Raw genomic sequence first — 12,156 nt, 5'->3', positions numbered from 1 at the left:
TCCTTTATTCTAAAAGAATCTCATTCATGACTCTGAAGACAATAGTTTTTAAAAGTCTCAAAAAATAACTCGATGCTTTTAAAAAAAATTTTTGTAACCTGCGTTTCCTCCATTTGCGAGGATATGCGTCACTTCCAGGTGTGATAAAAGTCCGTAACACTGACTTTTATAACACAGTGGAAACCCAGTTACAGTATTTTGTATTGTGATTGTATGTGCTAAAGAAACTCAACCTGAAATTAGAATTCCTGTGCATTTTCAAAAAAATAGTTTTTTTATTTTGCAGGTAAATTTTTTTTTCTTCCTAAAATATACAACTTCACAATCAACCAGTCATAGGATTTCCCTTGGGAAAATTAACACCTTACACAAAAGAAACCTAGTAAAATGTGGTCATTGAACCAGAAACATTTCTAAACTTTAAAGTCCACGACGGGAAAATAAAGCAACATTCAGTTATACTTACAGAGCCCATTTATTTCTACAAGTCAACACTGCCTACATTTAAACTTTCAAGTAACGTGGCACAACAGGAGCGAATACATGGGATGAAACAGTTGGTGCTGAAAACCCGCCATCCGCAGCGTCCACGTTCAGGAGGTTTTGCTGTGGACCGGCATCCCACGCCCTCGGCGGCCATCAGCGGAGGCGCGTGTCGGGTGCGCTCCTGGAGGCCGTCAGCCGGGTTATTTTAACCAGGGAGAAACGCGGTTTGTGTACTCCGAAGATGCTCCACGATGGCACGGGCCGTACCCTGGTGAACTGGGATGGCAGGAGGTGGCCTCAAAAGCAGAATTCCGACCCAAACGTAAATACAAATTAAACACATGCACTGTCAACGTAAAAATCTCTCTCAAAATGTTTGCCTAAAATAGTTTCAAATAACACCTTAAGTTACTGTAAACAGAAAACATTTAAAGAAAAAATTGTTTGCAAAATGTTTTCTGTGTCTTAAATTACTGCTTTTCTATATAATCAGTTACTCCCATTTCCCTACTTCTATGAAATTCCACCATAGAAATACAAGAATGAAAACCATGTATAAATTTAAGACATTTTACTGTACACCCTTAAAACGGTAGATATTCTCGATATATACAACACATATACAATATACAGTCTCCCTTTACTGTAGTGGTCTGGCTACTAGTTGTGCTTTTCTCCCAATTTAGGAAGTTTAATGTTGCTTAGTTCCATAAAATTTTTCATGAAACATAGGACTTGCTGATAGCAAACAGCTAAAAAATTAGTGCATTCAATATTTAAGCATTATATTCTTAACAGAGTGATAACAAACCTTAATCTTAAGGTTGAGTAGTCTTCGACTAACAATATAAAACTGAATTTCTACGCATTAAAAAATGTCTTTATCTACAACTATCTTAAAAAAAAAGGACAAAACTTCAGCTCATATTTGAGCCAAATCGCAGCTCAGACATCACTCTGAAGAGGAATTTAGTTTGATTTTATCAGTTTTGATGGCCTTTCTCTGTTTCAGCTGAGATAAAACAGGGAAGAAGGCATTGGCAGAGCACCTGTTCCTTGGTGTTTCAAAGCCCAGCTAATTGGAGTGTGCTTGGATGAAAAGCCCACAGATTTGGCACACATCCTACTCAAGTCAACAAATCTGTTGTAGCTTGCCTTATACCTTATTCATAAAATGGTATTGTATTTATTGCCACGTCTATACAGCATTCCCACCAGTGACTATTAGTCATTTCTGCCCACCGACAATGATATAAAACTTTAAAGTCAGGTTTGCCTGACTGATAACTGCAGGTCCATATGCTTCCAGACAGAAAATACTCATACAGCAACGGAGGTCGCATTCAAATGTTTTGACTGATTTGAAGGTGAGTACTCAGTTGCTGTATTTCCTATACATATGTACACAAAGAAACACTGGTAAAAACATTAATCATTTCCAGACTGGTAGAAACTTTAACATGTATGAAATTACTGCCCTCAGGCTCCAATCTTCCTGCCCCGCTGGCAGAAATATTAATTCTCAGAAGGTGTTCCTATCGGCTATAGCGTAACAACTCTGGAGCGAAGAAACCTTGAACTTGCCACCGCAAAGGTGTGGAAACCGCTGGGCTTCTGCATCAGTGTGCTGGTGCTCCCAGCGAGCCAGAAGAAGGCAAAGCAGGCTGCCGAACGGAGTGACGGGAGGAACATCAGTAAGTGAAACTCAGCAGCTTTCCCTCACCCTTTCTCTGGCGAGAGTTGGGTTCTTCAGGGACAGCAAGCAGGACACGTTCTTCACAGTACACCTGACTATTACATACACATTGCTTAAACCTATTTTCAGTGACAATGCAACCAAAATCCTAGTTTGACGAACCTACGGTTTGTTAAAATATGACACTGTAACAAAAGAAATAGTGAAGAGATGAGTTCCCTCATAGCACAAGTTCTTGCTTTCTACATATAAACCAACCACATTAAAAAAAATTTTGCAACATCGTAAAATACAGTTCTGGTAACTGACTCGCTCGGTATCCATCTCAGCTGTGACTTTTTCCTCCAGTTTGCAGAACGTTAGGTAGGGGGAGAAATCTCCCTACCTCATTCCTCGGCTTGAAACGAAACACCAAGCCAAAAGCTGTACACGAAGATCATGATTTCTGGTCTTCCTCTGATGGGATGACTTCCAAGAGGATTTGCAACGTTACAGTTACCCTGTCTGCAAAAATAAAAGCATACACATGGGAAATTTTGGTGGGGAGGGAGAAGGCAGAAGCAGCCAGGAAAATTATCTTAGCTGCTATACAGCCTACTTGCACATACAGTTCGTAGCAGTCATATGTACCAGGTGCATGTAGCATTTAAATGTTTGATTCAATTTTTTTTTCTTTTCAATTATGTTTTCTTTGCCTCTGATCCAAGGCTATGCATATAGAGTAATAATGGAAGGGTACGGAGGTATGAACTTGTTCAATAAAGGTGTGCATGCATTTAAAGGCTATCTTAAAGCATGACTACTCTGCACAACTGCTTAGTTTTAACAAAGTTGCAATGTTGAAATAAAAGCCTGAAAGAGTTCAAACAAGTTAATTCAGCTGTGCCAAGACCTGCCTAAGCAAAAAAAAGAAAAAAAAATTAAAATAAAAAGAAACAATGATTACAAAGCTTCACAGGTCTAAGAATGTCACACATCTAAAGCAACTTCACAGTGTCTTTTTGTCACTCTGGGTATTTATTTCCTTCTAGTGTTTTTGGTGGTTTTCTTTTTAGGGTACCGATTCATAAATGGCACAGTTAGTTTACATATAGAATAGTGAAAGAGCATTCTCTTACCACTCCTTTCGCTTGTCACTGTTTTTTACTAACCCATTTTAAACACGCAGAAGTTGTTGCAAGAGAAAGTTCTGATTTTCCCCGTCTAGCACAACTCGTCGGCATTCGTACCAGCGTAAAGCGAGGAGGGTAAGACAGTGCAACTCACAGAAGATATGAACCGAAACTACTTTCCTGCTCTCCTGTCTAAGGCAGACTCTACCATCTTTTGCTCCTCTCTCTGGAGGTCACCAGCTCAGCGCAAAGCCGCGCTGCCCTTAGCCTATAAACCGATGGGGTCAGAGAGACTGCGAGTCAACAGGGACTGCATTTTCCTCCCGTCTCCCTCCCCTACCCGCGGCGGGGACTTCAGAGCTGGGCTGAGCGTGGCTGGGGTGACGGGCAGGAGGAAAGCCGGCAGCGGGAAGCCGGCAGCGGGAAGCCGGCAGGGCTTCGCCCCTGCCATCCCACCCCTTCCAGGTTTGAGGCTGAGCAAAGGAAGAAAAAGAAAAACAGACTTTCTGCCAAGGTAAACTATGGTGTAACAGCTCTTGGAAAAGGGCACGGCAGCAGAGGGAAAGCCTGGGTGTCTCGAGAGTTTAATGTCCCGTTCGACAAACTGGACAGAGCCACCTGCAGCAAGACCTTGCCCTCGCTGTGGCAGGAGGCGGCTGCCGCTCTTCCGTTTCCACGGGGTAGCTCTGCTCTGTGCTGGGATGAAGCCATGGAGGAGCAATCGGACGAGTTGGGGGGGCTGGGGTGCTTGCTTGGTTTTTTTTGGTTGCAACGTACTCAGGATAAGACAGCGTAAGGAGTATTTTCCCCCCCAAAACGTTCCAGTCTGTCTCCAGTCAGCGTCTCTATATTGTCTGCTTTGAGCAGTACCTGGAGTTACAGGACCAGCCTCACATTTGTGACAAGACAACTTATAACATACCATGACAGTAAAGAGAACTTCCACCCACCCCACCCTCTAAACCCTGATTTTCCCTTTCAAGAGGAGAATTCACTGTAAAGAGGTCCCAGAGGACAACCTTTATAAAAAACCCAGACCTGGTATCTATATAAGCACCACATAAAGCTTGCGTGAGAAAAGAAAGCAGTAATTTACTGCGTACGCATAAGACTGGACATGAAATCTGCGACAGCAAAACGTTGAGATGATTTTCTGCGGATACCAACATCACAAACTCGACAAAGAGAAGCAAACTGAGCATATGACTGAGAAGCAACCTGGAGCACCTCTCCTACGAGGACAGGCTGAGGGAGCTGGGGCTGTTCAGCCTGGAGAAGAGAAGGCTCCAGGGAGACCTTATTGCAGCCCTTCAATACTTAAAGGGGGCTTATAAGAAAGATGGGGACAGACTTTTTAGCAGGGCCTGTTGTGACAGGACAAGGAGCAATGGTTTTAAACTGAGGGAGGGCAGATTTAGACTGGATTTAAGAAATTAATTGTTTACGATGAGGGTGGTGAGGCACTGGCACAGGTTGCCCAGAGAGGTGGCAGATGCCCCATCCCTGGAAACATTCGAGGTCAGGTTGGACGGGGCTCTGAGCAACCTGATCTAGTGGAAGATGTCCCTGCTCTTGCAGGGGGGTTGGACCAGGTGACCTGTAAAGGTCCCTTCCAACCCAAACCATTCTATGATTCAATGATACAACACTAGGTCCTCAATGAGCAAGTGTCATCCTCTGGTATTGGTAAATAACCCTGAAAGAGACCTTTTGTTATATAAACAGATCTCTTTGCCAGCATGGACTCAGGCTATGAAGAAAGCAGGATTCAACTTTTAAGCTCCTCACAATTCAATCCACTGTAAAGAAGCAGATGTTTTAAATATGAGTCTAAGGTTGGAGTTGACTGAGGAAGCCCAAATTGAAGTGTTCTGGTGCTGGTGCCGCATGCTTTTACACGCTGATCTGCTTCGTAGGATTTGCTAGGCTTGACTTTTTTCATTTTCACATTAGTTCTACAAAAAGCAAGAAAGCAGAGGTCAAATGAAGCCTGTACTAGCTGAAAATGATTTGTCCCAGCACATCTGGTGCTACAGCAAAATTTCTTTGAAAGAGGAGAGAACAAAATGTTATTCGCACTGCAAAATACCACCCAGACCCTATTAACCCCCCAAACTGTGAAGCTACCTGTTGTTCAATACAACAATTTGGTAAGGAGAATGGGCAATGTAAATGCCATTAAGGACAGTCAAAACGTACAGAACAAAGACGTTCAGCCTTGGAGAGGATTTCTTGGGTAATCCGTTCGAGGGCTCTGCTACTGTAACCGGCCTGAAACCCCTTTCATAAACACACTCATCTTCAGGCTGGGTCTTTTATCCCACTACTCATTCTGGCTGTTCAACATCCCTCTCCTCCGATCCTTACAAAACCTATTCTGAATATCCAGTCTAATCTTACGTGGGGCTGGTTCCGTACCCATGTGGTTTTGCACCAGTGCTGTCCTTTACTTAAATACCACGTTCCACGTAGGGTTTATGAGCAGCAGTCATCTCTCATCTCCAAAGCATATCTGGGGAGCTGAGCAAGTCAAGTTCCCCAACCAGGTGATTTTGCAAACGGGTAAAGAGAGCCCCACACCACGCTGTTGGCGCGCTGAGCTGCGCAGAGGAAGCAGCCTGGGAACAGCCTTGTTAGCACGACACTGTGTTCAGCCGAACAGGCTTTGACTCCCCTGTGGTGCTACACGAAATGCTTCGTTGAGGTCTACGTAGATTGCATCCATCACCTTCTTCTTTGTCTAGGAAAATCAGCTATCTTCTCAAAGAAAGTTGCCCAGTTAATCTGGCAAAAATCTACCTCTTAAATGACAATCGCTTTTTTTTTATGTTGTCCATTTACGTCGCGTCTGGAATTACCCTTTCATGCCTATGTACCCCTAATGCATATTGTTTCAAGGTTAGAATATCAACCTTGCAGCTGCCCAATGACTTTTCTTTTCTATATCTCACAGAGGTACCTTAAGTGAATTTATCCTCATTCAATGCCTTTGAAAAATGCTCTCAGGCTATACAATGGAGCTCCCTTAACGCTCACAAAATAATGCCAGTTTAATGACTCCACACAGAAGGTTTATTGCTTCTTCTGAGGAAGGCAAAAAAAAGTCTTTTTATTTAACAAGTATATCTCCACTCTGCTCCACCCCAAAACTGTCAGCATCAGTTTTCCGTCATTACTGTTGTTATTTTGGGAATAATAATCACAAAGCAAACAAGCTGTTTTACCCACTTGACTGGCGTCCACTGCTTTCCCCTCCGAGCCAGTACACTGTGTCCATCCATAGGTATTACACAGGCACCAGGCCTTCTTTCTACGAGGAGAATTTTGTGTTATCTGAAAAGCTAGAAGATTCACCTTCATTGTCACAGCTGGCAGAAAAAGCTTCGCATCTACCCAGTCTACCTTAAAGAGAATATTTTTTCTCTCACCCAAGTAATGTAGTTCAACACTGGCATCCTGTGGCCAGAGATTCAAGTAACTGCATTCCAAAACCTCTGAGACTTCACAGAAAATGCCAAAAATCTCCTGGGTTTGATAAGGGAAAATTTCCTAGTCCCTAAATGTCAAGGCTGAGAAATTATAAACAGACAAAAAACCAACTATTTAATAGAATGTCCTTTTGCATACAACTGTTTTCATTTGCACTGGTGCTTTCTACCCATTCCCAGGACATTGCAAGTAATTTATCACTTTATGGATATAAAATTAAGAAGACCAGAGTGTGCTAGCCTTAAACTAACATCTTTTTCTGTAAATACTTTCTGCCCTGTTGTCTATGGACTTCCCAGCATGAACTGAGAGGGAAATTCATAGATTCTACAACAGATAGGATATAACTATATAACCTATATTTACAGAGAGAAAATACACCTAAAAGATTATAGTATAATAACATACATATAAAAACCTCATTCCTTTATTGTGAGCAGCTCATTTTAAATCATCCCTTAAGACTGGAGCACAGAAGACAATATGCATTTTTGATGCACAACTCTACAAATAAACTATTTTTAATTGAAAACTTTCATGGGTTGCATTTTTCTTTTGCGGCAGAAGAGGTTTTCTTTCAGTTTTGTTTAACAAATTATCCATCATTCCTCAAATATTTTGCCTATATTCTTGTTTCATGTTTTGAAAATCTCCTATCATGCTCAGTAACAGAAAAGAGAAGAATGGGGAGCTGTAATAAAGTATACTGACTTCTTTCTAATTGAAATGCTCCAAATGACCCTTCTCCAACATATCAGAACTTCCACAAGCGCTTTCAAAAACTTTCAGAAATGGTATAAAAATTATTCTCAGTGTATTTCAGGTGTGTGAAATACTGCAGCCAAGTCACTCGGAAGTCGTTTTTCATGAAGCACAGAAACAATTTCCACAGAGGTGTGTCAGGCACAGTATATTTTGCTATCATTTTGTTGGGAGCCACCACTAAGGACAATATCTCCACACCAAGCCCGACGGAGCCTGTCCCATTCCAAGTACTCCACAGACGCGTGGTCTCAGCAGGGAGCACTGAGCCCATCCTGTCATCACAACTACGACGTTTAAGTTTCCAAACTGATTCTCCTAGGAGTGAAATACTCTCTCTATTAGCGTAGGCCAACGGCCAGGGGAGGGAGATGGGTGATTTAAAAGGAATCAGATGTTTGTAGGGGAGGGAGGGGAGAAGGGGGCGGGGGGAGAGACATCCAGTCACGTCAAGTCAATCACTAGCTGGAGAATAGGCTTGCCATAAACATGTCTCGTTAGTTAACGGACATTGCCTGTAAGCAGCAGAGCAATGCTATAGCATGCACCGAAAGGAAACTTGCATTGTCATCCCCGGCTCAGAGCAGCTGAGAGGATCAACGGGAAGGATTTCACAACAAGGGGAGCCCTGAGAAATTCCCGGAGTCAGCACGAAGGAGAGGATTCCCACCACGCTTACCTAGGAGCTTTCTGAACCACTTTGGCTTCTTGTCCCATACAATAAAGAGGTAGTAGGCAGGAACTCCAGTCAGGGTTATGGCAAATCCAATCCCTGTATTCACTGGGTCGGAGTAAAGTGACAGTGCAACCATGAAGAGGCAGGTGAAGGAAAACAACGCTGGAATAAATAGAGGCACCTGAAACATAACCACACAAAGAATTGTTACTTTACATTGACCTTGTTATTGAATGACTATGGCATTTAATGTTCCATGAAACGTAAATTGGATAAAACCCAGCACTACAGGATAGTTCTGGAGAAATACGGGTATCTAGAACGTGCACACAAAACGTCAGTGACTTCAGAAACCAAGCTACACAGAGTGCTATGCAGTAAGTGCCATAGAAGTCTTTTAATTACACACTAAAACACTACAGTGTTTTACGTCCCTTAAAATGTAGGGGCTGTAAATAAGTTACATTGTGAAAGTCCTTTCTCTAATCCTCCAGTAGATAAGTAAGCAGCACTAACTGCAGTAAAGATTTCCTCTCTGATAATTACCTATTAGAAAACATTTTAAAACACAACCAGGAGCTCAAGTCACCTTTTAAAACTATTAAGAACTTATTGATTTTCTTCCTAAGGTAAAAATCAAAATCTGGCAGGAAGAGAGCAAATTAAACACCAATTTGACTAGTGATAAAGATATTTGATAGCATTATGCAACTGATAGCTACTGAAAAAGCACTTTCTGACTGTATGACTGATAGCATTATCAGTGTCACTGTTGAAAGTACAAAAAAATAACAATATCAACTTAATTTCTCAATTTTCAAGAACACCACTACAATCACTATGTTAGCACCTCTCTGAAGGAAACGCCTACAGGCATGGCTTGCGAGATGTTCAGTGTTACAGAGAATTGGAGAATTCCTTGGAGATTATTCTCTTCCTTTCATGCCTTGAAGCATTACTGTTCCACTTTTGTGCACTGTCAAAGCATTTCTTTTTAATCAAAGCAAAATAGGTTGTGCTGTTGACCTTCTTATTTACAGATATACCTACAAGAATGCAACAGCGCACATTCTTAGTTCTTCACAAAATAGGCTTCTTGGCAATATATAAATAGGGATAGATTCCTCCTTTTTTTTCATGACGGACGTTATCTTTCTGGATACACAATGGGACAACTTACTTTGTAAGACGTTACCTAAAAGAAGCAAGAAGAGTGGCAGAACCAAGGCCAAAACAGCCTCAGTTCAATGGGCCAGACTATTAACATTTTCTTTCCAGATTCACAATAACTGCATCTGCAAATCCATTGCAAGTCCCAAATATCATCATAATAGCACTACTAACTTATTTGCACATCAAATCGGCATATTCGATATTGGATAGGCAATGAAATAAATGTTTAATATTAACGCTTAAGCCTGACATGAATTCCGGTGGCAAAACTATTCAGGACTTTATCAAAGGAGACATTAAATAGAGGACTGACTGAGAATCAGGTTGGCAGATGTGACCCCGATATTTGCAGTTTGAACCCTGTGTGACACAGGACTAGAGGTATTTTCACACAGCTTGCATCACGCTGCCTCGGCGCGACAGACAGGCAAAACTGAGCAAACACCTTCACGCCGGCACAGCAGCTTCAGTCGCTGCCCCACAAGCACCAGGGAATAGGCAAGAGTTGTCTTCCAGAAGGGACCGCAGCTGGGGTAGTGCTGGGGAGCTTGCAGGAAAACATTCGGAGACCCTTCAGTGCAAAGAGGCTATTTTCTATTAACTGCTTTTCCTGGAAAAGAGGTTAGCTTTCTACATCAGAAAATGCTCCTTTACTGTCTGACCACAGGATAGATAGGAGGGAGAAGGATTCATGTAAAACAGTAGAGAGCGGAGGTTACCTTGAAAGGACGAGGCATATCAGGACGTTTATATCGGAGATAAATCAACCCAGCAACTACCAGTCCAATAAAAAGCCACCTGGCAAAACTGAGGAAATTCAGGAGGCTGTAGAGATCCCCGTTGAATAACATTATCATTGTGAGAGGATGCTGCAAAAGAAATTCAGAGCATAAGAGGGGTTTAGTGGATTGATCTCTATTATTTTACGGCAGCGATGCCAAATTTTTCCATGGGGACAAGCAGCACAGCCCTTTGCAGAGGTACCTGAGGGCCACAGACTTTGGTTCTGCCTTTCTCACGCCGATCAGGTGTGTGATCGATACCTAGCTGTCCCCCGAGGTCATGTTCGATCAATATATATCTGTCCCAGGTGGCCACACGTGATCAATACATATCCGTCCCCTGTGACCCAGACAAATACACAGGCGCACAGCCCACCGCATCGCCGAAACGCTTGAGCATCCTGGGCACCGTTCTCACGGCACCTGACAAATATATTAGCCCACTGCGGTTTTACTCGCTCATCACTGATGCAAATGATAAGAGCAGTTAAATTTTGGTCACATCTGATCACATGAAAGTGGAGGTTTCTAGATGTCTTGTGGGAGGAAGAAGTCTTACAGTCCCCCAGGCTGCAACAGGGGAACTCGGCAAAGAGGGCACGGTAAGGGGCAGCTACGCACCACGGGATGCCAGCCGGGCACGCCGGGTTGCCACCAGCTTGTATTTGCAGTATGCCTTTCAGGCTCGCAGGGCGTAGACTCGCTGCGCGTCAGAAACGCAGACATTTCTAAGCAGAGGGAAGCATTTAGCTGTCTCTCAGGTGGCTACTGAACAGCAAGAAGGAGAGGGGACGCTAGAATAAATACATTTCCTCGTTAAAAAGCCGTTCCGAGATACAAGGCTTCTGTGAGGCAGGCGAAAGCTTATGCGTAAACTAGAGTGTTGCGCCTTGGGTTAGATGATTAGCGTAGGCTACGGGGATCTGTTTCAGGGTAATCTCTGGACAAAAGCAGAATATTTGTAGCTTGCATCAGCCCCGCAGGGCAGTCCGCACTTCCCGCCTGAGACGCCCCATGCCCGCACTGAGACAGTCCTGCCGTTCGGGGAGGAAGGAATGGGCCGCCTGCACTGCAGCCCTTAGTGCTCAGCCAGAGGAAGATCCTCTTGCTGAGGGGATCTGGCACTTGCTGAGGGGATCTGGCTCTTGCTGAGGGGATCTGGCACTTGCTGAGGGGATCTGGCTCTTGCTGAGGGGATCTGGCACTTGCTGAGGGGATCTGGCACTTGCCGAGTGCCAGAGGGAAGATCCTATGGTGCCCATAATGAGGCAACAGGTGAAATCAACTGCAGATGCAGTAAAATGCTGGGCTAAATCTTTATGTAAGGAAAACTAACTTGTATTAGTTATCTAGACTCACAGCCTTTCTCTCTCTCTCTCTTTATTTTTTTTTTTTTTAAAGCAGTGAAGACAGCATGGATTTGAACCGGAAGGATCAATATTTCAAATATGGGTCTCTGGCTTCCAACCACCTCTAATGACTTACAAAGTGCTTGGTTCTTTACACACCGATATTAAGCAAACTCCTTCTCTGTAAAGGTCAAAGGAGATTTTACCACTGAATTATATGGGGCAAGATTTCTTCTATATAGACTCAGCCCCTAAAAGTTTAAAATCTCAGTTATAAGCACGATAATGCAAGAAAGGGCCACGGACAGTGAAGGGGAGCTATTAAGAAAAAAAAAAAAGTAGGGTTACAATGAGATTGCATGATTTCTTGGAGTTGCTACACGCACATCTACCAAATACCAGGACATACATACATAAACAGATTCCTTAATTCCTAAAAATGCTTTTTTATTTAACAAGCCTCAAACACTGAGCTCATTCTCTCAGTTTCTCTTCAAAAGCTCTTTCCTTCCTTACAGCGTGTAGACCTTGGCAGGAGAAATAAAATAGGAAAATGCTAAAATGCAGACTATTGATGCAGAATATATCCTGCAACTACTCTAGTTGCAATAAGGCAAGAAAAAAAATTACA

The 12,156-nt window shown here is 42.9% G+C and overlaps 1 protein-coding gene across 3 annotated transcripts in view; it reads right to left on the bottom strand.

The window, feature by feature from the left end:
* Positions 1–285: 285 nt before the first annotated feature.
* The window catches only part of SLC7A11 (solute carrier family 7 member 11), a 61,818-nt gene continuing 49,947 nt past the window's right edge, over positions 286–12,156 (bottom strand). For 2 of the 3 annotated variants that reach the window (XM_075501061.1, XM_075501063.1), the window contains 4 exons: positions 10,114–10,263; positions 8,225–8,402; positions 6,523–6,604; positions 286–2,686 (listed from right to left, as the gene is read on the bottom strand). In XM_075501061.1, coding sequence (XP_075357176.1) covers positions 2,569–2,686; positions 6,523–6,604; positions 8,225–8,402; positions 10,114–10,263 — 528 coding nt within the window. In that variant the 3' untranslated portion in view covers positions 286–2,568. The remainder of the gene's footprint in view (positions 2,687–6,522; positions 6,605–8,224; positions 8,403–10,113; positions 10,264–12,156) is intronic. The other variant, XM_075501062.1, reaches the window with a different exon arrangement.

Source organism: Mycteria americana, chromosome 4 (assembly GCF_035582795.1).
Source record: "Mycteria americana isolate JAX WOST 10 ecotype Jacksonville Zoo and Gardens chromosome 4, USCA_MyAme_1.0, whole genome shotgun sequence".
NCBI lineage: Eukaryota > Metazoa > Chordata > Aves > Ciconiiformes > Ciconiidae > Mycteria > Mycteria americana.
The sequence above is the reverse complement of the archived record's forward strand: the minus strand, read 5'-3'. Positions and strand labels throughout refer to the sequence as shown.